At 29.2% G+C, this 26,704-nt stretch overlaps 1 protein-coding gene across 2 annotated transcripts in view; it reads left to right on the top strand.

The window, feature by feature from the left end:
* Ac3 (Adenylate cyclase 3) overlaps nucleotides 1–20,926 on the top strand; it is a 49,366-nt gene extending 28,440 nt beyond the window's left edge. Inside the window, exons 16-21 of one of the 2 annotated variants that reach the window (XM_067289093.1) lie at nucleotides 1,455–1,613; nucleotides 1,692–1,838; nucleotides 1,908–2,006; nucleotides 2,094–2,217; nucleotides 19,659–19,783; nucleotides 19,872–20,926. In XM_067289093.1, coding sequence (XP_067145194.1) covers nucleotides 1,455–1,613; nucleotides 1,692–1,838; nucleotides 1,908–2,006; nucleotides 2,094–2,217; nucleotides 19,659–19,783; nucleotides 19,872–20,072 — 855 coding nt within the window. In that variant the 3' untranslated portion in view covers nucleotides 20,073–20,926. Of the gene's footprint in view, nucleotides 1–1,454; nucleotides 1,614–1,691; nucleotides 1,839–1,907; nucleotides 2,007–2,093; nucleotides 2,218–19,658; nucleotides 19,784–19,871 lie in introns of those variants that run through there. The other variant, XR_010883098.1, reaches the window with a different exon arrangement.
* Nucleotides 20,927–26,704: the final 5,778 nt, after the last annotated feature.

The raw sequence follows: 26,704 nt of genomic DNA, 5'->3' as shown, positions 1-26,704 counted from the left end.
GAACAGTAGCGATTTTATATATTAAATACAACAATATACGCGTATTCGCTTTAATTTAATCTAAATTTATTATATAGTTTCAAATTGTATTTATTTTATTGTCTTCGCAAACAGTTAAAGTTAACGAAGAAAAAGTTCACGTACTAAAAGTAGTGGTGGATTAAATCTTCTGTGTCCAGGGTCTCGAAGGCCCTGGACACAGAAGAGTGGGCCTCTCTGCATAATTTTACATAACGTCTAATTGTATAAATAATTCTATAAGGCAATTTTACCGTTACAGTTGTACATTCTTTCACCATTTTGGCACGTGAGGTACCAGTACATGTACTGTACCTCACGTAGTACTTGGTTAATTTCAAAGTAACTCTTGATCCTTGGTTGTGAGTACGGCTGTTAGAACTTATAATCTAGAATATGCCGACATATTTGTCAATAAATTCCTTTATTATTGATATCTTACGTATTTCAAAGGGTATATTATATAAAACACTCTTCTACCGTTTCCCATAGTTTTTTTCCATGGATAGTCTATAAGTGCAATGTATATACTTATAATTCGTGAAATATCCGAGTAAGACGAATGGACAGAATACGTCGGGGGAGATGGCATCTCTCGAGATTTTATCAAAGAACGAGCGGTTGGACATTCGAGAAATTAATGGGAAAATGCAATAAGATACTTGGCCGTAGCTATTGTTTTATAAGCTTTGATGGAATTCAATCCGAATGAGAAATTTGTCGAATGATGGATATATAATGTAGCATTTTTGTTCAACCGGTTGTCTTTATTTGAACGTAGAAGTAAAATGCTTAATGCACCATTTCTATCTTTATTTTACGTTCGGGAAATTTTTCTAAAAACGTTTTATGATTGTCGTGTGTTTTGACAATTTGAAAATACTGCATTGTCAATTTATGGATAAGATTTCAATTTTCTTTAACAACATCATCACGTTTCTCATTACGCAAATAATAAAATATTCATTTTTAATTAATTTAAATCAACCTTAATAATAAACAACAATGATTGATTTTTATGAAAATTTCTTTTCATAAATAATATACATAAACTTATTTGTTTTAAATAAAATTAAAATTTATTATTTTTATTCAAATAATATTAAAAAATGGCATCTTTTTAAAAGGATTTTTTTAAAATATAAAATAATAAATTTCTAATAGTTTAATTATAAAATTTGTACAATAGTATTGTTTTGCCACTTAATTCATACAGAAAATACAGTCGGATACTTAAATTTATTTACAATTTAAACTATAAATTCAAGGTTTCAATCTATTTTTTATTTTTATTTTTATTCACATGTAAAAAATCTCATTTTAATAAAGTTTCTATTCATTGTTGTATATTAAAATTTGCTACTGTTCATCACAAGTTTGCTAGTTGATTAAAAATATGCCAATGAATAAGATGATTTTATTTCTTTAATTATTAGTTTGAAAAAACATCCAGGAAGTTATTTCTGTGGCAAAAAGAAGTAGAAGAACAAAGAGAGAAGGTAGCGGACATGAGAAGGAAGAACGAAGCACTGGTTTATAATATATTACCGCCTCACGTCGCTAAACATTTTCTAGGAAGAAACAAAAAAGACGAAGTTAGTGAATAAAATTCTCATTTTTTGAATTAAGAAAAATAGAAAAATTCCCGTTTAATTTAAAACTTTTAATAATAGGAATTATACAGTAAAAGTTACGAAGCTGTTGGAGTATTATTTGCAGCCATGCCGAATTTTTCGGACTTTTATACAGAAGAGACGGTTAACAACCAAGGATTAGAATGTCTCAGGTTTTTAAATGAAGTTATCTCGGATTACGATGCGGTAAGGATACGTTACAAAGAAATGAATTGTTAAATAATTTCGAATTATTGAATGAAATTTGTATTACAGCTCTTAGAACAGCCAAGATTTCGCGATATTATTAAAATAAAAACAATCGGTTCAACTTACATGGCTGCCAGTGGATTGAGCGAAGAAGAAACTGTTAAAGTAAGTAATATTAATTAATTTATAAAATTAAAAGTTATATAATCGAGATAAAATATAATTACACAATTAATTTTGTATATTATTTAGCAAGATGCTCCAATTAAAGAGAAGTGGGCGCATCTGTCTAGGTTAACCGAATTTGCTCTGACGTTAAAGGCAACTCTAAACAACATCAATAAAGAAAGTTTCAACAATTTTGTACTTCGGATGGGTCCGTATTAAACAGTTATTTTATAAAATAATTAATATCTGTTATAGTTTAAATATTAAATTAAAATTGATATTAAAAAATGCAATTTTTAATTAAAGAATTTCGCTCTTAATCCACACGCCATGTTTAAACAGTAACAGCCAGTGTTTGCATTTGACACTCGTACAATTGTTAGTTCTTGAAGTTTCACCCGTCCTTCATATTGAATTGACAAAAAGAACTTTTATAATTAAATTCTTTATAGTTATTTCATTCTTTAATTATTCCTTTATTAAGTATACAACTACCCATTTAAAAATAACGTTACGAGCATTTGATTTAATAACATCTTACATTAAAAAAAGGCCGAAAAAATCATTTAGAAAATTGGTCGAATACTTCAAAAGAGATAAAATAGATTAAATGACTAAAAATATTTTTACATTCCGACCTTTTGGTTAAAATCAATATTTTTCTGGAAAATTTATGTTATCTTCTACTTGGTAAGGTTGATATCATATAGGATTATTAAGGAAAATGATAATCATTTGGAAATAATAAAAAGGGTTGCGTGGTTATATTGTTGCTTAGTTTACCCCTGCGGTCGTGGGGATAAATAATTTATTTAAAAATAATTGCGAAAGGTTAATTTAATAATTAAAAATTAACTTTATTTTTTGTCATTAAAGTTTGCTTTAACGTCCTACTGTTACGCTCCGTATGTTTTGTCTTTCGTTCATTGTTACGTTAATCATTTTAAGAGCGAGTTCTAACGTTAATTATTTATATATATTTTTTTCTTAAATTATTTACGATTTTATCGACGTTCGAAATGCTTAACTCAATTAAAACTTGTTGAAAAAATTACATAAAATGCAACAACTTTTTGTATATTTAAACTATAGATTTCTTTTTCTTTAATTAATTCTTTAAAATTGTAATAATATTTATAGAATTTTTATAGTAAAGAAAAGAGAATTGCTGTTAAAATTTGCTTCAAGAGAACTAAATATTGTAAAGATAAATTAATTTATTTAATATTGAAAGAATTCTACGGATTTTTAGAGAGAAATTTCTTTTATTTTTGTCTTTTTTGTCAGACATTAACAGTAATTTATTCATAAGTTTACGTGTCTTTTTCATTCAAATTAGTTCCTTTTTTTAAATTTTGTGGCCATTTTTCGCATCGAAAAATATCTCAAATTCTTTATTAGACTTTCTGTAATTTTCCACAACTGTCAAAATTCTGTTTTCTAAATTTAATAACAGTGTATATATATCATTTTTTTTTTTTTCTCCTTTACATTTAAGCTACACCTATTAAATTAAGCATCCTATCGACTGTCACAATTGATTTCTGTATGAGGAAATTATATATATATATATATATATATATATAGAGAGAGAGAGAGAGAAATGATTGTTTTTACTAAATCATTAGAGATTTTTTATTCATTTTTTAAGACCTGTGGTTACTCCATTTAACCTAGACATACGTTGATGACATTGATATCCCGTTCGTTTTAAATTATTCATTTTTAAATAAAAATTTGAATTTAGAAAAGTTTTTACTTGTCACCAGAAGCATTAATAATTATTACGAGTTTTTTTTTTTTTTTAAAAAAAAGGTGAAATAAATTATGGATTTGTGGATTTGTTCGCATCTTACCGGTGTTTTATATAATTATAAATCACATTATTTAATTTATTATAAGTTTATTTTGTTAACGGGCTATTAATTCGTAGTAGTTTCGTAGTAGTGTGCGTACGCTGTGTTAGCAAATTTAATATTATATTGTGAGGTAAATCCCCTAAAATTTATTGAGTTATAGTAAAATCTAAGCAGATTTTTATCTATTTTTTTAATAGAAATGCTAATTTTATAGATTATTAGTGTAGAAATTAATACTTTATACGTATATTATAAATCCTATACACTTTTTAAGTTTATATTTATTTTTAAACGATATATATACGACGACATTTGATAAAAGTCAACTCGAATGTTGTTGTCGTTAGTAGAAATATAATGCTTTTTAGGAATTAAAAAGAAAAAAAATCGTCCAACGAAAAGGAATTTTCTTACAAAAATTCTACAATTTTATTTCGAAATCGATGCTTTATAGATTTCCTTTCATTTTAATGGTATAATTTTATATATATTTAGCCTTGAATATAATAGAAGCTAGGGGAGATTTTTAAAGACTGTATTCTGTAGTATTGATACTAATGATGTTTCAGTTTTTTTCAATAAATGATATTTGTACAGTAAAGTATTAATGCATTTACTGTGCTTTTCGAAATTCTTGTTTTTCCTCCGATGATACATCATTCCTTATGATTAAAATTCATATCCAATTCTTTTCTTGTCTTAGTATAAGTTATGGCCTAATTAATAAAGTAATATTTCATCTTGTCCAGTATTGATTTTTGTTTTAATTTATGATTTTTAGAATAAATTCAGGTTTTTTAGTCATGTAAATTATAGTTGGATTTTTTAAATATATTTAAAGTAAGCTAATAGATTTAAAAATGATATTTTATGTCTTTCGTGTGGAGTTCTCCATTAGAAATAATGTAAATATGTCAAGGACAGTGTAGGAACTTAACGAGGTCATTGATTTTGAGAGTTATAAGTTAACTGTTAAATTTATCAAAAGGCGAGAAGTGTTGTAAATTATAGAAACTTTAAATTCACAGTATAGTTTCTATGTTCTAATTAAACATGAGCAATGTATCTATGCTGATCGATCCCATTGAAGATCAGACTGATCATAAAGAGAGGCATACACCGTACAATATGTTAACCTTAATCGATTAATCAATCATTTATATGTTTCATACAAGCAGAAACTATCACGAAACGTTTACCATGTTAAGATTACATCTACTCAGATTAATTCAGAATCTATTGCCGCATTTTATAGATGAAGTATCGAAATTACTCGAGAAGCATCTAATAACTTGTATATTAACTTAGTTTTGCGAGTTTACCGCCATCAAAACTTAAAATTATAAACTTATTGCAAATTTAATTCACACGAGAATATCGATGAGCATTTCGATTAAATTCAAATCTCGAAAGCGTTTGAAATTGTCTTCTGAGAGATTGTAATTTATAACGGTTTCAATTACATTCAGTCAAATAGCTTATAACAGGCATGTTGTACTGTACATATAATATAGACAAATAAATAGATTTCTATTTATAGAATTTTGACTTATCTACTTAATATCCACTTTAAATTTAAGTTGTATACGAAATTAATAATAATAATAAAAGTTTTAAGTGTGTTTATTTTGTCTATATTAACACTACTCATTGTTTAGACTTTGAGTTTTAAAGACCAATTTCTGCTTTATATCCAAAGCATAACAAAAATTTGTACTAAATTCGATTAGATTAATGTTAATTCATACACAAAATAGTTAAACTATTTTCTTTAGATTTTTCTGTTTGCTATTCTTCATTCCAATGTGGCTGTTACATTAGAATTGTATTCGAAATTAATAAATGCAAGTTTTGTCCGTCTGTTGTTAAACTTTTGGCCACTGCCATAACTTATATTCTACTTTTACAATAGGTAAAAAGAATTCTAAATCATTTTAAAGGCTTTATATATGAAAGTTCTTTTAACTGTTCGGGAAAGAATAATATACAAAAGAATTGCTTTCTATTTCTATTGAATTTAAAAGAAAACCAATATTTCTAAAGAAATGGTATTTCATAATATTAAAAATGCAGTGCCTTGAATTACAAATTAGGAAATAACAGCGTACGTGCTGTTTTCCCTTTTCGGAATTCGCTGAAACTTTTATGACTTTTCTACTCTTTTGGTATTAAAGAATAGTTTCGAGCGTATAACCCCTTTGTAATTTAATCGAGAGTATTTAAATAATCATTGTTATTACTTCCCCATTTAATTTTTATGTTAACGTTACCTACGGTTCCAAGATTGCGGCTCGTCTCTGATTCCAGCAAATAGAGAAAGGGAACACAGTGGGGACGCACGTTCTCACCTAACCTAACCTATTCTAATAATCTAGTTGGTAATAATTATGGTAATTTATTAGAATAGGTTAGGTTAGGTTAGAACGTGCGTCCCCATTGTTTCCTTTCTTCTATTTGCTGAAATCAGACGAGCCGCCATCTTGGAACCATAGGTAACATTAACCAATTTTTATACGGACCTAATTTATTACGTTAAAAAATAAGTAATCAAAGTGAATAATGAAATTCAAGTATTTTAAGATTAAAGGGGGATTCGGAATAATATAAAAAAACTATACATATTCAACAATAGCGTGTTTATTCAACAGTCTTTTCAAGCGGTTGTCCTTACAAAATCCTTTAATTAATTAATATTCTCTTTGACACGTAAATTCAGATGAGAATATCATAATTAACGTAAATGTTTTAAAATAGCACACAGGTTAATTACCTTTTATAATGTATTTAATTTTCTTATTTAATTAGAAATGCATTAAAAATGAAATGTGTTGGCCATGTTACAAAATTTGATTATGTGCCTGGGATTTATTACGTTTTCTTTTTTCTTTTCCTTCGTTGCCCCAAAGATAAATATTTAAAATAAAACGTGATTTTTTTTTTATGAATAATTTTAAAATGTAAACAATATGTAAATATATTAACACGTCCATTGCATACAAATTTAGATTTTATGCTTATTCCTGAATTTATTTCCTTACGATTTACACAAAGATCTATAATTTCCATCAAATAAAAATTATAATTTAAAGCATTAGATGTTGTTCGTCCACTCTTAATCGTCAAGTTCACGAAATTATTTCTTAGAAGTGACTTTAACCTCAATTAGAATTATTAAATTGTTTTTAACTAGTTTAAAGATTCCTATTGCATTTTAAAATATTTGTTCGTCGACCCCAAACGACCCTTATCAATTTATTGAACCCCTCTAGACAAATTGATTGATCCCTCGAGGGTTGCTAGAGAGACCCGATTGCGAATCTCCTGGTTTAAAGACAATTCTTCGCTTCAAATATCTAATATAGGTTCTTTTTATTATTATTATTTTTGTCGAATTTATTGGTAAATATTTTTCCATTATATAAAGTTTCGGTTAACCTATGGTTCGAAAATGGCGGCTCGTCTCTAATTCCAGAAAATAGAAGAATAGATTAGAACGTGCGTCCCCACTGTTTCCCTTCTTCTATTTGCTGGAATCAGAGACAAGCCGCCATTTTGGAACCATAGGTAACATTATACAAAGTTTCTTTGGTGAATGTAATCTTTGGAAATAATCATTCCTTATAAAAGAACTTCTGGAGATGTGTTTTCTCTCCATTCTAACAAACATTCTATGCATCTGTTCAAAAAACAAGAGACTTAAAAAGGCAAAAATATCAATTTAAAAAAAAGACACACAAATTCCTTAACATATTTCATCAAATATATTAAGGAATTTGTCACAAATCTGATAAATGATTGTAATTTTTGCGCCACTGGCGATCATTTTCGGTATGAATGTATCATAAGATTGAAGATAATTACATGATATAAGTATACAGGCAACTTTAATACGTATCATGTTATACGCAAACGGTCAATAATCTATAGCAGTGAATCAGCAAACTTTGCTGGCTTCTGCTTAATTTACGACTTCATTTTATTGACACAAGTAGGTTACATCACATAGCATGGATAGTTTAGAATTTCATAAATTTGTTCGAATAAATGAGAATTTTAATAATAAATTGCTCAGTGTCCATAGCTGAAAGTTAATTTTCGGTAAAACTTAAATTCTTTTTCGATTTCTATAAAATAATTTTTTGTTTTCTGTAGAATTTCAAAGGTTTCTTCCATTTAAACAGAATGAATTACACAATTTATAATTTACTATTTTATTTTTACATCTCATTTTCATATTGAGCAATTTTTTTCCAAGGAAGAAGAAGAAGAAGAAAAACATTTAATCCATTTTATAATTTATTTATTATACCCTATTTCTGTATTTTTTAAAAAAATATTTAATCCCTTTTTGGTATTATTTTGCTGCTGCAATTAGTTCATCCTATAAAATTTTTGGAAGAAAAAAACTAATATAAAAGTACAGTAATATTTGTTTTAAAATTCTATAAGATTTCTGTTATTATTGCTCCTAATAAATCACTTCACAGAATTCGCTTTACTGTAAAATGAAAATTTCCGAAATTAAGAAAATTCTCAAAACTTTGCCATTCTTCAGTTCTGAATTCCCGCATCTGGAAAAGTGCTCTCGACGTAAACACGCAGCGATACAAGATGCAGCAATTACGTAAAACTAATCACTGTAAAAATTATATAATAATTATGAAAATTGCCAATTATATTCCTTTTTTTGACTATCGAAATGCTACTTAAAATGTAATTGACGAATGGAAATTGAACAGATGTCGATTCGTCTTTTCATTTAAAGTATATTCTTCGGATTAATTAGTTGCAATTTCAAGATGTCGTTTATGTAACATCCGATAAAATTTGTATGGAAATATTGAACTTGCGTATGAATTTACGTGACTATGCCATTTCGCAAATGAAATTGCTAAAATATATTCTTTTAATGAAATCCCCAAGGGAGCAACAACCAGACCTTTATTGTTTGTAAATTATCGCAACACGCCATTCTGTCCTTTGTTTTGAAATCTCGAATAACTTCTCTACTTAGATAAATAACTTTTATTATTCGTGATAATGGATTTTATAAATGGTTGAAAAGGCAAATATTTCTTCCGCGTGTTTTTTTTTTGAGTTAATTAATACACAAAGTAGTTTAATTAATAAAACTAGATGGATATTATTTAATACAATGATTATACATCAATCGTGTTCGTCATGTACGGCAAAAAATGTAAAGAAATTTGCATTTCGATACATGCTTATTAAAATATCTTCATGAATTAGTAGAAATTACGGTTAATGTTACCTATGGTTCCAAAATGGCGGCTCGTCTCTGATTCCAGCAAATAGAAAAAAAGAAAGTGCGTCCCCATTGTTTTCAACCTAACCTAACCTATTCTAATAATTTTGTTGGTAATTATTATGGTAATTTATTAGAATAGGTTAGAACGTGCGTCCCCACTGTTTCCTTTTTTTCTATTTACTGGAATTAGAGACGAGCCGCCATTTTGGAACCATGGGTAACATTAACCGAAATTACTTACTAGAAACAATGGAACTCGCACTCAGTAGAGAGAATAATCACTAAAGACCTTTGTAGTTGAAACATTTATTTGCTTACATACTTGTGCTTTTGTTCCAAAAATATGTCACCTGAGGATAACCTAGGCATTAGCGTATAGAAAATAAATGTGTCTCGGCAGCCAAAGATGTGTTTAGTGATGATTTTAGTAATTACTCACTCGAAAGATTTTCAATTCTGCCAAGCAAATTAGAGTAGCGCGTCATCACTTCAATTATCGCATAGAGCCAAATTCATTTAGTTTTAGAGAATTTATTTCTTAAAAGTATCAGCGATTGTATTGATTCTTCCCGGTTTCTAAGATAATTTCATCAGTATTCAGATTAGTTTTAAATAGTAAATTATACAATTCATTTCGTAATGATTCTAATTTTCACCTAATAACAAGAGAATAAATAAAGCAGTGTTTACTTAAAAATGGAATATTTTTAATTCGGTTATTCTCCATCTTTGTTAGTCTACACCACGCTAAAACGAATATTTTTCAATGGAGCATATTAAGGATTCTTAAGATTTTTAAATTTTGAAACTGTTTTCTGTAAGATTTTAAGATCATACGATCAATAAATGTCGATTTAATGTTTTTTTTTTTTTCCTGCACTTTCACCAACAGGTTCAATATGTAATGGAGTTTGCATTATCTAGAATTGAAACTGCCAGGTTTTGCTTGTTGTTGCCACATAATTTAATTATAAGAAAGAATTTCTAAACAAGTTCATTCGCAAATTTAATTAGCAATAATGAGCTTTATAACCTGATTAAACAGGTAAAATTTATTCATTTCTTTAAAAAATCGAGTAAGCTTACGAGTATTATTATAATTATAAGCTTGTGACAGGTTACAAATTGCATACTTTTTGAAATGTACAGTGCACGAATGACCTTTTAGTTCTTTCTTTTTTTTTGTTAGCGCTTGTTTCTTGGAACATTTTGAATGATACATTGTAACCCATCCGTTCGTAAGGGTATTTGAAGTAAATGTATTTGGCACGTTCTGAATAATACATTACAGCTTCTACAAACATTTTAAATTTAAAATATCATAAAATTTCAGTTTATCTTTAAAAGTCATTTTATTTTTTATTTTTAAACAGAAATCTAATTTATGCGTTTCAATCATTCAATAATTTAAATAAAATAGCCATGACTTACAAATAATTTTTTCCATCAATCTGTCAGTTCAATCACGAGGTTTTGTTTTGTTTCTTTTTAATAAGAAATGTTTCGCAATAAAATTCAAAGTTTAAAAATATTATTCAGTAATAAGACAATTTAATTAATTAATTAATCTTTTTTCCTTTCTCGATATTGAAGTATTGTCTTTATTTTATAAAAATCGACATCGAAATTGAGATAATGATAATGGTTTGATTATTTATCCGTGAGTGGTTTATCCGGAAGATGGAGATGCTTTTAACATAATTGAAGAAAATATGAATAGATAAATGTTTTCATATTCAATTCGCTTAATTAATGGAAGAATCTGTGAAATATTTTAACTAAATGGTTATTTTTTTTTATCGCAGTTTAAGTTGAGAGTTTAATCAAAGATTTTTAATGTCATTAACAACGTTAGGTTGTCAAAAAGTTGGAAATTCTATTAAATCTTTGTATTCTTAGAAGAATAATTTATCATTCGCAACAAAGAATTCTTTTTAGCATAATATTGGAGTTACACCTACGGGTTTTTCCTTTGGGTCATAAGATTGATCTTCTTTAGAAACTTTTTATTGAATATTTATTTTTACATTCTGTCCACACCTATAGCTTATTCTAAATAGATAAAATATTATTTTGCTTTCAATAAAAATAAAATGTTTATATACAGTATTTACCGAATTGTTTTTTCTAGTATATTTAACCATAAACAATTACTTTTTATATTCAAATCCAGAGTAATCTAGAATTCTTCAACTGTAATTTTTACCATCGCTTACCGTTTCCGGTTAATTATTTTATTTTGAAATATTTTCCTGCAAGATTGATAGGAAAAACCCTATTTCTTTTCGACTCTTCTACCGTATTTTACAATAAGAAGCTATCATACTAAGGAAAAGATTCCCCAACAGAATCGAACCAGAACTCTCTAGATGGGAGCTCGACTCCTTCCTTATAACCTGCCCAGTCAGAGAATTTCAAATCAAATACTACTATAACCCGAAATATTCAGGAATATTCGAACTACTTGATATTATGATGCGTGAAAATTTTAAATTAATGTAGGAACTGGATCAAATCCTCTTGTTTCTTCTTAAATAACACCTTAAATACTAGCTTTATAAAAAAGAACTCCCTGATAAAAACTTCCTAATTGTGTGCGAAAAATAATAGTTAAAATATTTTTAAACGTATTAATTATTAATTATTACTAATTTTCTTCGAATAAAACGTAAAAATAATATACGGTACATCAAATTTAAATAAAAATGTCGTAAATAATACATTTTGAAGTCAAAAAAATAGAAGGGAAATAATAAAAAAAACGTTTGACGCTTACTGAAATAATTAAGGAAATAATAAATTAAGGAATAAAATTTATGTTTATGATATTTGATTTAAAAAATAATAATTAGATATAAGAAATTTTCTTTAATAAAAATTACAAATATATACAGTAGAGCATCGATTATCCGACTTAATTGGGGACTGGAGTTGGTCGGATAACTGAAAAGTCGGATAACCGAAAAGTATGAAAAAATACATTATTAGTATAGTGCAGGGGTGGCCAACAAGTCGATCGCCAAGCCAACTTTGGTCGATCGCTAGCGATGTCTTGACTTAATGTCTTATATTTGTAACCGAACCCAACTGTGTGCATGCAGTTATGACTCGACTCACAAGCAGTGAGTGCACTTCGTACTGAAACAGTGTATAAACATAGTATGTATTTCACACTTCCCCCTCCCCACTTAGACTATGCCTATGACAGCAAGTCGATCGCGACACATTTTTACGATAAAAAATAGATCTTATGTGCACAAAAGTTGGCCACCCCTGGTATAGTGTATTAGGCCTGAATTAAATACTAGCCTCCCTTTCATGGTCGAGCCAGTGCTGCCAGCTAAAACATGCAAAAATTTAACAAAAATAATATTAAAGTAGTCAAGACATAACCAAATATTGTAGCGCCACATCACTAGCGACCATTTGAATTTGCCGACTAGAACGCGGTCGGTTAACCGGGGGTCGGATAATCGATGCTCTACTGTAATTAAAAATGAAGTAATTGAACATTTTACCTAGCGAATAAATCATCCGCTACGGTAACTTTGGGAATATAAAGAAGCTAATATTAAGTATTATTTTAAAAACTAATATGAAAGTGGATAATTTTTCGGTAAATTTGGGAAAAATTAATTAAAATACGTTATATAATTTCGCAAAAATTGGCTTAAGATATAATTTTCTAAACACTGGAAGATTATATTATACTTGCGTATATTCTTGTACTGCCATTTATTATACTTTATTATTTTTACACATACATATTAAATTAACAATAGATAAATTTATATACTTAATGAAAATATACAAATTTTATTTGTATATTTTCATTAAGTACGATCCTTCAATATTTCATTATTTTAACGTATAACCCACGGGAATTATGAATTATTGAACTGGTCTCGGCGGATAACGGACGGTTTCCTTAATATGGAAACTAATTCATCCATATTTAAAATTATTTTAGGCCAACGTGAGTGATGTTAATCGATATTAAAAATGCTGTGTGCTCTAGCTATATATAACTAAAAACATATACGAATTATAATGCGATTCCGTGGTAATGATCAGATCCTTTACAATTATTATATTGGCTTTTTCATATTTATCTTATAATAAAGGAATATTAAGTTAGAAAAGAATTTAAAAAAAAAAATTTTAGGTTAATGTTACCTTAGGTTCCAAGATGGCGGCTCGATTTTTAGCAAACAGAAGACAGGAAACAGTGAGACGCACGTTCTAACCTAACCTAACCTATTCTAATAAATTACCATAATTATTACCAACCAAATTATTAGAATAGGTTAGGTTTAGGAAAACGTGCGTCCCCACTGTTTCCTGTCTTCTGTTTGCTGGAATCAGAGACGAGCCGCCATTTTGGAACCTAAGGTAACATTAACTGAAAATTATTTACTGCTAAATTTTAAATTTTTATCACAAATTTTTAATTGAATAATTATAAAATACTGTATAACAGGCCCATCGAGAGGGTCTTTTATCACGTACGCAAAGCTCGAAACACAAGTGTGAAATTAATCAAACTGGATGAGATACGGTTAAATAATGTCAAACTTAAATAAAATTTAGAAGAAATTGTAATTTCAGTTAGAAATATAATAGATTGCAAAACACGCAGAATTAAATAAGAGTCTACTTAGTAATACAAATACAGAAATAGGCATTTCTGTATGTACAGTACACTGTTACAATATTATAACAAAATATACAATACGTATTTAATATTTAGACAGAAACGTGTAAGATGTAATCTTATTAAAGGGAGAAAGATTTCTTTTTAATTGTTTACTCAGAGAAGATATATATCTATTTGTCGTATTATTGTAGAGTTTTATTGGATATTTGGGATGAATGAGCGTCGTCCCCAGCTATAATAATTTTATCGAAAATATGATGAGATTACGCGTAAAAACGAATGAAATATGCAATTTCATATTCTTTTTTGAGCTAAGAAAGATTTATCAAGTTTTAATGTGCAGCATGAATAATTAATTTTTGCTATTTCCAGAGATAATTTTGCAGCGAAGATAAATTACACAACTTGCAAAAATTTTTTCCTTATTCAAATAGCTTCTACAGTTGTTAGTAATATGATTTCATTTATATAATTTAGAAATAAATTATTCATAATACAAAGCTTAACTGTAGGCCAATTCTTTAAATAGAATTTAAGATTTGATATAAACATATATTTATTTAACTTGTATTTGTCTTCATAATTTTCTAGAAAGATGAAATACTGTCGCGTAACAGAAAATTAATTACAATTTTCTAGAAATTAATGTACAAATTAGGCTACGTGTATTTTAGAATATTCAACAGCTAAAAGGCCTGAAGCGTAGCCACAGCCGATGCAAAGGGGGGATCTTTACACATTTTAATAAATTTTCTATTTTAATACTTAATTATAACGAACATATATAAATTGCCACTATATAAGTCAGTAGTTAACTCTACAATTAAATTATTTTTTCCTGTATTTAACATTTTTCTTAACTCTTTCGTTACCAAGAGAGAGTCTGGATTCCCTGGTTACGCCAGTGTAAAGGACTCTGAATTGTTTTCTGTATTAAACAGATATTTAAACTAAAATAATATAAATGCTGTTAAAATTTAAAAAAAAAGCTTGCTTTGTTGTAGGCGACAAGTAAACCTAATCACGAGAAAACACCTTGTATCGTTCTGTCTTACCTCTTTCATATTGACAGTTGAATAGTGCACAATACAAGTAATTGCACTTTGGTGGTTGCCATGCTTCTTTATAAATACAAGACTTGTAAATGAAAGAACAAATATTCCGACTGATTAGCACGAGGAATGCTTTAAGAATTTGAAGAAACAATGTTTTAGAGATTTTAAATATTCGATGCGCGCATATTTACAGATCTACGTATTGTTAAAAGTTAGACAAATGTATATTGTTTGTATTTGTTTTGATGTATCATTCCTTAAAGAATTTATCTACATTCGCTTCAAAGCAGATATTTATTCAACGTATTATTTTCCTGCAGGTTGTATATAGCAAGTGATTCTTTAAATCGATTTTGTATGTAATAGTGAATAATAAATACAATGCAAGTATTTAAATAATTTTTACTTCTTGTGTATTTATTATATTTAAATATTCACGGATGGTTAGTTAACTGATTTTCAGTGAAAATTAGTTATGTTAGTATAATAGAAATGTTTCGGGTTAGTCTAATTGTAAATTGATATTGTATCTATCGAGATTTTTTGGAATTGCGTTTATACACGAACAATATAATCAACTTAATTTTATTAACAGAAAACTACATTTATTTTATTACAGCATTATCTAATAAGTTTCCTTTATTGCGAGAATAAAATATATAGATCCTGGACCAGGTATAAAAACAGACTTCCAGGTCTGATTCCTTTCAATTTCCCACATCTCTGTGGAATACTTAACGATTTTAATGTTATTGATCCGTTTTTCTCCCTCAGGTTTTTTTTCTAAAAACTCCTTTTTTATATAATTTTAAGTGGTTCAAAGTAATAAGTCTTCGGTACATATGTAATAGACAATAACTCTCTTACCAGATAAATCTTTTTCCTCCTCGTATTTGTTCTCTTATCTAATCTAATTCGAAAATATCTTATGTAACATCCGATATATGTCTCGAGTATTTTCCTATCGCTTCTCTATAGATTCCATTGAGCGTTACGAAGAAAAATGAATATCAAGCATAATATATATATTTTTACTTCAGGTTTCTCTTTCAATCACTACTAATTACTAATTAAAAGTTAACTTGAATTTCCTCCAATAAAAAAACTCATTACAGTGTGACGTAGAGACTAGCAAATAACCAAAGCGGTGAGTGTACCCATATATAACAAGAAACGTCAACGATCACAAATAAATGACCAAAGAACAAACCTAGTTGATAAACTACGCGTATCAACCCCACTAAATGTTGCCGGAAAAGTTAAGCAACTTGTTGCTGGATTTTTTTTGAAATATTGGAGAGGTCGACATCAAACACGTGCACCACATACACAAGTATGCAATAGAGGAAAAATATCTGTGTAAAAACTCATTACCCTAGGAACGTACAGTACTTTAATTGCAATCTACGATTTAGCTGCTGCTAACACCGAAAAAAAAACCCGCTCGTCTTATGTTGGGTACGTTCGTTAAGTCAAACGAATTAAACGAGAATGACGTCATCGTTATTCTTGTTTCGTTAGACTTTTCGAACGATTCGTTATAACTAAATGGCTGTTTCTAAAATCGAAGATATGAATGTTGCTAGTGCAGCCTTATCCAAAATATTTTTCTTAGGTTGCTTCGGATGGACAGTTATTTCAATCATTTCACCTTTTAATTCACAATTTAAACACTCGAGTAGATCTAGAAACATCGATATCGTCGGGCGCCATTTTCTTAACGAAGTAAACTAACTCTTTCTTTCGTTAGAGTTTCGTTCGATACGTCATCACCGTGGAGCATGCGCACTGAGCGAGACTACTACTTTTCGAACGATTCGTTACTAACGCGTTTAACTCGTTCGACTTAACGAACGTACCCGTTATATCATGCAATTTGTATCCCTAAAGTCTTCCGTTAGACAGGCTTGTTTATAATTGTATTTTATATGAATAATTATCCCATTTAGGTATGATTATTTTATTTTGACTTACTAATTTTTTGTTTACAAACAAATCTGTATATTTAAATTTGAGTTTTCTATTAACGATGGGCAACACGTCCGAAATGTATTTGGTCGTGCTGCAAATTGTATCAGCGTTAAATAAATGAATGGTTTTGCAAGTCATAGATCACTGGAGTGAGGAACATATTTTAGCGTTTCCCAACAGAAAACGTAAATCAAAAAAGACAAAGTATCCCTACGCGTAGTTTCCATACAAAAATACCAAATACGTATGAATACCGAAATATTCAAATATTAAAATATAATTTATTTATGTACACATTAGTCTTTTTTTTACTTTCAAATACTCAACATTTTGCGTCTTATTTACGGTGTTCTTTTAAGGCTGATCGTAACCTCTTTGGTTATGCACTCGATCTCCAGCAGATGGCGTTAAAAATGTAATGCTTTTTCTATGGGCAAATCCTTTTGTGTTTTCAAAAATTCACGAAAACGGAAGCAGATAGAACTAAGCGATTTTTTGCATTAGAATGCTGTTTAATTCTATTAACGTGCGGTTCAGAATTTTGAAAATTGTAGAAAATTCGAAGAAGAATTTTTCCGTAGATAAAGCATTAAAATTTTAACGGCATCTGCTGGAGATCGAGTGCATAATCAGAGATTACAATTGGCCTTAAGAGAGGATTTAATTAAATAATAAGTTATACATAACAGAAAAATGACACCATATATTGATATTATTCTCCAATTCAATTATGCTATAGTCATATCAAGAATATTTCAAAAAGTTGATTTCCTTTCTGGACATTTAACGTGTTGCTTCACGAAAAAATTCGCCCGAATCTTTCGCGACGATTTAAATATATTTTTATTTTATTATATTATTGTTTTCTTGTTTAATTTTAATTTATAAAATAATATAAAACTCACTGAATCGTTACTGTAATTTTAAACGACGTTAAAGTCAGAATTTTTTTAATAAAATTACCTGTTTGCCTACGAGGAAACTACTTTTTGTTACGGGATTAGATTTGTTTGGTGTAGCTTCGCAGTACAATGACCTTATATCATATATATAAAAATGTGATCATTGAATTTTGTAAGCCAATTTTTATCAGTTTTACTTCCAAAATAAATGTCCACACCGCGTGACTTTAATCAAATTTTGTTTTTATAATCAATGAAACAAAGGCGAATAATTTAAATAGAGTTTTAGAAATTTATTCCGCTTCTTTTCTAATTTAATTCAAATTAGATTCGGGAAAAAACCAGATTAAATAAGAAATTAAATCTTAGTTAATTATTCTAATTGTCTTCAACTGTATAATAAATAAGCATAAAAATAAATAATCCCGTTATTCTTGTCGTCATTAAACAAGAATAAATCAGTTTAATTTTAATATTCGCTACTTATTTAATCGATTCTCATAATATTGCGAAATTCCTTATTTTATATATAGCCTTTTGCGTAGCCTAATGTTTTAAAAATGCAGATTTAACGTTATTCAAACTTTATATCAAATTTCACTAATACAGTGAATTGCTCTTGTGAAAAAGAAAAATAGTCGCTAGAAAAATATTTTCGTGCTTTTCGTTTTATCAAATCACTTTCTTTTAAATGTTAAATTCGAGCCAATAAAATAATCCGTTCTTTTCATATATACGAGATCGATTTTGGCAACTTCTACGAGAATAAATTACGTTAATTCGGTTATCATGTATGTAAAAAGAATATAATAACTAATTGAATGATAACATTAAGCGATGATTAATTAACGAAAAAAAATGAAATCGCTGACAAGGTTTACGCCTATTTTGATTATGTTAAATGATTTCGATTTTGGTGTAAGTTTATTCTTCAAACAAAATAGAAAAAGAGCCTATTCTATTGATAAAAGTATGTTTTGGTTACAGGATTTGTTTGTTTGTAATCAATCAATCAAACATTGTAGCTACTGGATTAAGACCGATCGTTACTTTCTTCTTAGTGACGAATTTAATGAATTGATATTCGATTCGAATAACAATGAACGGATGAATATAGAAACATATAGTTTATAAGAGTTGAAGTCGTTCTTTATCTCACGTTTAAAGCTTTAGATCTATCCATTTTTATCATTACGAAACGATACCCGGAGCGACGATTTCTAAACGTTATCGATTACTGTGGTATAAAGAAGCAGTAGAGCTTATATTCAATTGACCACAACAGCAACAACAACATCGATACATTCTCTTGTTAGAAAGCTTATTCGGTTCAGATTTAAAATGGAGTAATGAGTTTATGGACGAAATTTCACGCAAACATTTAAAATTTTTCTGAATAACATCAAATATTTATACATTGTAATTAAGATATTTACAGAACAAACTTTTACTTTTCCATAATTCAATTTTATAATCACTTTTAATTAACATTAGAATTAGAGGAGGAAATTTTAATTATTATTTCCAATATTTCAAAAGGGCAGACGAATAATAAAAAGTTGAATACGACGATTTTATTATTTAATTAACCCGTTTTAATCTGGCTTGTATACAATTTTACGTCAATTTGACGTCATTCTAAAAGTTTCTCATTACAGTAATGTAGAAATGACGTCAAACTGACGTAAGGTTCACACTATACTTACAAAACTAATGTATTAGCCTATATCAAATGACCACAGTAAAAGAAAAAACTGGTCTATGTTTTTGTATTCATTTTGTAAATGGCTTACACAGTAAATTTAAAATTAAATAATAAATTAAAGCCTTTATTTCTATATGAATATACTTTTATCGCCATTCTGAATTTTAGATAATTCGTTTAAGATGATATTAATTATATTTATATAAAAATGTACTTATATATTTTTTAAAGGAATTAACCAGGGCCCAATAACTGCCGGAGTGATTGGAGCAAGAAAACCACATTACGATATGTGGGGAAACACAGTCAACGTTGCTAGTCGTATGGAAAGCACGGGGAAAGCCGGTTGTATTCAGGCAAGAATATTATAAAAATACACATAAATTATGAACCTAATGCAATCAATCCAATAAAAATGAGCTAAATTTCAATGTTTACTCGCAGGTTGTCGAAGAAACATGTCGTATATTGGAAGAATTTGGCTACGTTTTCGAACAACGTGGACTGGTCACTGTTAAAGGCAAAGGGAAATTAATGACTTATTACTTAGTTGGCAAAAAACACGAGAATGGAGTAACTTACGAAGATTTACGCAGATCTCCTTCTTTAATACCTAATTCTGCAGCGGATCCTCATTGTCAGTGATTGACAGACTTTTTTAAATAAAAGGAATTACGCCAGGGACTTAAATTTAAAGGCAAAAAAGTGAATTTCATTAGGTTAGTAAATCGTTTTCTTGTTGTAAATATATTTACCACATATGAAATCAATTACAGGTTTGTATTCTGTAAAATGATTCTGATTGGTTTTATTATAAAGATAATAAATACGGGCACAAATACAGCAAAGTATTGTATATATCGCATCATAAAACTATGACAGGACTATTTGTGTTTATTTGTGTGAAAGAAATTTATAAATAAAAAAATTAATATATATATAAATAAATAAATAAATATATATATATATACACATGGATAGGTGCTAATGCACTAACAATGAAATCGTGTTATTATGATGCAGAGGAACTTTGCAAAAATTTTGTACAAAATTTAAGAAAAGATTGGCAATTTTATACATAATTTGGATAAGGGCAAGTGAGTGAAGTTTCATTGTATGTATACATAAAATCGATTTGAGTACGTAATAATTAAATTACATTCCTCTACTCTCATTACAATGAGTAGATGTCATATCACATATATATATACACTATATATGTAAACGGTATACAGTATATATATCTAAGATCCTTTTCATTTTGCTTTAACAAAAGATAATGTTCTACAATTTCAATATGCAAATCCGCAAGTGTTAAAGCGTTAAAACAAATAAAGGGATTTTATTTTAAAATTCAGCACTTAGATTTGATAAAATTTGTTAAAAATTTTTGCACAGATTGAAACTAAGCACCGTTTGTTGTGTAAAGTTCCAATCATAACCTATGCATAACTGTAAATTGTAATTTTTGTCATTAAATAAATAGATGTAAATAAAAACATGTTCTAAGAAATTCGGATTTAATTACTTTCTATTTTTACAATAAAAAACATACAAAATTTAAAAATTGATTAATATCCATTAATTAAATCAACGTAGCGGTAGTCGTTCTGTCCGCTTAAGCTTTTCACCTATAGAAGCTAGCAGGAGAGATAATCGATGTAAGTAACTAAAACACTTCGGCTTCAAAATTATATATTATTTCTAATGAAAATGATTTTATCACCTTCATAACATGCAATTTTCTATTTATCGGCATTGGGATATTTAACTTTTGACTTGTTATAAAAACAACATAAAAAGGCTTGCGAAAATTGGATCTAATCAAAATTTGAAACTGTTTTATGTAATAAAATCACCCCCATTGAATTTAATTTAAATTTATTTTTTTTTTAATGTAGATATTTAGAAATCATATTTTAAATGTCTATGTTAGGGTTTCTCAAACGGGATCTCGGGATCCCGGTTGTTTTTTTAATCCGGGAAATCTCGCAAATTTCTTAAAAATTCACTTTTATCTTATTTTGTGTTAAAGTTGAAGAAATTTTGCTAATAGAAAGTATAATTAACTTATAAACTGTCAGAATACATTTGTATTTATTAATTTTAAACCTACTTATTAGTTTTTTTTTACATTTTTTCCTCGTTATGGCATGTCACAAATGGTCAGTAATCAATACGTAGCTTATTTGTGGCAGGACTCTCAAAATTCTTTACTTGTCAGAACCTGTAATTTGTGGAATAATTGTGCTTATGCTGTCTGAATTTTTAACCATACCAAGTAGCTTCAATAACCGTGATGCCAGGTTGTGCAAATTGGGCCAGGATACAAACGAGTACGAAGTCTGCAAGTATGAAGTTTTTCTTCATAAGCCTGATTATTAAAGACAAACAGCCGAACTATTGGGCTCAGGGCCGGATTATCGAATAGGCAAAGTAGACAAATGTCTAGGGCCCGTAATTCGGAGGGGCCCGGCTTCAGTGCAGAAGATTTCTCTGTTTGAAAACGAGTTAAAAATTATTTAAGAAATTTGATAGGACAGAAAAGGCTGTATTTAACAATTCTTACTAAGCTGCGCTCGACTAGCCATTACCTAAAAAAAAAAAAATGTCAACAGCCACCCGTGCGTCAGACGTAAAGTACAGTACGCCACGGGATCTCTCGCGCCATCTAGAAATATTCCTAGGGCCGCGTGTCGTGGCAGTACTGATGTATGGATGGTTATGATTTATTTTCTAAATCTACACTTATACGTCGCGATATCGCATATTCGATATAGCGTTCAAGTTGCTCGAGTGCGAAGATATTAGTAATGTTCAAAATAACACCAGTCGGATTGACAAAACACAACGTTTATATTGATGAGACAAACATACAAAATAAATACAAAATAACGTTTACAACTAGGTATCCACAATACCTAATTTAAGTTACAACCGACTATGTTCCGTACAAGTTCGTCGGAAAAACACCTTACGACCTCCACTAACAGACTCAGTACTCGCAACACCTCTGAGTCAGGAAAAGTTCGTGATAGTCCAACGGGAGTCCACTTAGGTTACACCAGGTTTCAGCAAGGTCCCAAAATGACAGATAGCGAGAGCTATAGATAGAACTTCGATAGAACCGATCCTTTTCCCGCCGAAAACTACTTCTTGTATAGTAGCTGGCGTTCGAATCCCCCGCCAATCAGCTTCGATGTTTTCATAAAGTCCGGCCAACGGCCATTCTCCGACAGCCAATCGTCCGTCGATCGTCGATTCAAACCATAACGGTTTTCCCAACGGATCTCTAACGGTTCTTCCGTAACGGCTATGCTTTTGAATTGCGAAAGTTTCCGTTATCTCACAAACCGCGGGAATCGCTTGCCTGGGCGATTCCATCCACTATAATATTACAATTCAATAGTGTTTTATAAAAGAGTTAAAAAGGGTGACACTACGGCGTGACTTGGGGTGACACCACGATATCCGCACCGGGTGTCGCCCATGCTAGCTACGCTAATGTCACATTATATAAGATTTGTTTAGAAGCAACTTATTTAAATGGGGCCCCAATTTAAATTTTGTCTAGGGCCCGCTAGAGGCTTAATCCGGCGCTGATTGGGCTATGATGTTTCTATTAAAGCAGCCAAGGTAGACAAATCAAGAATACTAGAGAGCAAAAGAAGTACTACAATCTCGAAAACGAACTAGAAATCTTCCAGGCTACGGGTGAAAAAAAAAACATAACATCTGTCTTCTCTTAAATGCATTAATCACGATTCCAATCACATCAATTGAATCGGAAAGGGCATTCTCGGTAGCGAGACTCTTCATTACTAAAATAAGAATTAGATTGAGTGATCGGAGTATCGACCATCTTTGGTTTTCAAAATCTTACAAAATATTATTGTAAATTTTTATATTATGTTTTATTTAAAAAACGAAAATTACCTTCTAACTTAGAAGTTTGATCTAAGTTCATTTTATTATTTACATTTTCAACTCAATTTAAAGGCATTTTTGTTGTTGTCGTTTGCAGTTTCCAGCAAACTTTAATAAATTTTTTCTATTTGTGAAAATTTCTACGTAATTCAAAAGTAATTTTTAATATATATCTTACACAGCATTATTAATGATTTTGGAGGTTGCAGAACGTATTAAATTACTTTAAAAATTGAAAAATAATTATACAAAATATCTTGAAATCAAATAATATATCTTAAAAATAATTAATTCCATCCCGACACAAGCAAAAGACCGGGAAATGAGAAACCCAAGTCCATGTAATGGGATCGACTTATAAACAGATCAAATTCGTCAATTTAATGCGAGATCGCAATCGAAAAGGCTCATAAGGACGAGAACTTCCGATTAGAATCCCATCCTGATCCTCAAAATTTTCTATGGGTAGTTTGGGTTGTGGTGTCGTTCCTATTCTTTACTCGTGATAACCCATTCCATTTCTGATCAGGTTTGTCCGTAATGAACTAAATTAAAGACATTGTAAAAAAATCTTACAAAATCTTTTTTAGAAATCTTTAAAATTCAACGCGCGAAGTTCATTTTTGAAAGCGAAAATTAAAAAAAAAATAAATAAATAAAGAAGAGAAACTGGGTTAAATTGAATTTCTTACGCGAGAAGTACAGAATACAAATGGCGCATTGTCGCAGGCCTTAATTTCGCTCATTGCGGATGAAACTGGGATATTTAAGCTGACCGAATCAATTCGAATTGTAGAAAATCGGAAAGTTATGATAGAAATCGAATTCTGAGTCCTTATACACAGCGAAACCAATTGTGATGGAGGCATCTATCTGATTAGCAAAATGTAAATAGAAAAGGAAAATTAAATATATTATATGTTTCATAAATAAAAATAAAATAAAATATATAAAAAATTTTAACATAATTTTAAATAAATATACTGTATATACATACATATTATATAATTGTTTTTCCTGTTTGATTATAATTTAACACAAAATTTAATTGATGATGATGATGATGATGATAAAGCTTAATATTAATAGCTTTCTTTCCTTGATTCCTCCTTGATTTCATTTTTATTTTTTATTTAAAGTCCAATGAATAAAAGTACAAAAATAACAAGAATTCCGAAGTTTTAAAAATTGTATTTTTTTATCATCATCTTGAATACTATTGATAGAATGATTATTTTTTCAAAAAGACGACCTCGATCAATTTCTACGATAAGAAAACCTTAACTACTCCATATAGATTTTTCTATCATAGAGAAGGAACCAGATACGTATGCAATAGCACCCCCTTATAACTTTCAATATAATTAAGTTTCTTACTTTGTTCCTCGTCTCTGGTCCTTATTGCGACTCCTCTAATCCCCGTAATGGGCAAAACTGCAGCTTGTTCATTATAACTTGTGAATTTATCTGAAAATACAGCGATTTTCACACTCACTGTTACGTAATACAATTAAAGTAAATTGCTCGACTTATTCCAGACAGAAGAACCAATAAAAGTTTAATAAAATAGCTTAAATATTGGTTATAGAATGAAAACATACAGTATTTATTAGCTACTATATCAACTAATATTCAAAATTTAAAAAGAAGAATCAAAAGTAGGAGAGCAAGATTTAAATACATATATATTTGGATATATTTTAATTATTATATAAATACTTAATTGTATTATAATTAGTATAATCTTGCAATTAATATTATAAATAGATTTTATAAATATTAATTTATACTAATGTAGAATATCATAATGTAATTATATTGTTAACTTTATTAATATATACTTCGTATTTTAATCATTAATTATCTATTTAAGGTAAATAAAAAGTATCTTAAAATACAAAAGATCATTCTAATGTTAAAATTTTTAAATGTTACCTTTCAATATAATCCACGAAATATACTGGTTAATAGGTATAAAGTTTTCATAATAAAATATGTATCATTGCAAAGTTAAATCCATTAATTTGATAGGAAAATTGCTTTTTAGTTTTGCCACATCTCATTAAAACCATCGAAGTGTGCAGTAATGCAAGAATGAAAAATGAAAGAATTACACACGAATGTTATACAATAATTCAATTAACGCGTTATGAGCGTGTAATATTCTTTAACAACCATTTTAGTTGAATATTTAAAATATATGAAAAAATATCACTTTATTTTGAGAAGAAATTAAAAGAATCGATCGTGATTATTTCAAAATAAGTATTTTGTTATTTTTATAAAACATATTATCTAGACTTTTCTAAAATAAGAATGAAGCCAAAGAAAATAGTTTCGTTTTCATTACGAAGTAGAACATAATATATCAATATTATCTGTTTATACAGGATACCCCGATTGAGTGATCGGCGACAACAACCGCGTCATACCACGTAACTAAATGAGAGGAAAGAAACTTGTGGTCCACGAGCTGCCGCCACTCGAAAAGTGTAAACGGGAAGGGGAACGTGTGATACACCATTTCGCAAGAGAAAACATTCAAATTCAATGATGCGATTAATTTTTATGTAACTTTATTTGTGTTTACAGTTGTAATAGTACATCATCACGATAACACAGCTTTCACTGAAAATCTTTCTGTTTCGAGTCTTGAATCTCCCGATCATGCCGCTGATTAAAGAGGAAAGGTTTGAGTTCATTTCGATGGACTGAAAACATAGCTATCATGACATCGTTGATGATTACAACTAGCGTAATTCAGATTAATCATCAGTAACACACAGCTGGATACGGAAATTAATAGTTTGATTTTGCCACAGTTTATGACAAATCGTGTAATGAACGTCCACGAACAGTTAACGATCCGGACTCTTCGATGGCTGTGTTAACGTCGTTTGTAAAGAGTCCCCAATACAGCCCACGTCACCTGACCACAGAAAATGGCCTTAGCAAGACTGCAACTAGGCGACCATCTTGCATGTTCTGCACTTTTTCATAAGTGGCAAACACAGTAACATCTCGCAGAAGTGCTTCCGACAGATAGGTTAGGTTCTGCGAATGGTCCTACACCAATTAAAGAATCATTTGCACGAGACATTCTGTTCAGTGATGAAGACAACTTTAACGTCGGTGATGAGATTAACCGACAGAACCATACTGAGATGCCGAAATTCCAATGTCCTGTTTAAAATGGTGGATGATCAGAAGGTTGTGATATAGTGTGGGATCTGAGATGGCCGTGTTGTTGAACTAATGTTTATTAACTACAGACCGTTATCTACAAATATTACAAGACACTATTCTTATCACTATTAAACGAAGCAAGTACATTTCGATTTATTTTCAAC

The sequence above is a fragment of the Centruroides vittatus genome, unplaced genomic scaffold (assembly GCF_030686945.1).
Source record: "Centruroides vittatus isolate TY-2023 unplaced genomic scaffold, ASM3068694v2 contig_1031, whole genome shotgun sequence".
Taxonomy (NCBI): Eukaryota; Metazoa; Arthropoda; class Arachnida; order Scorpiones; family Buthidae; genus Centruroides; species Centruroides vittatus.
This window is presented reverse-complemented; position numbering and strand designations above follow the sequence as displayed.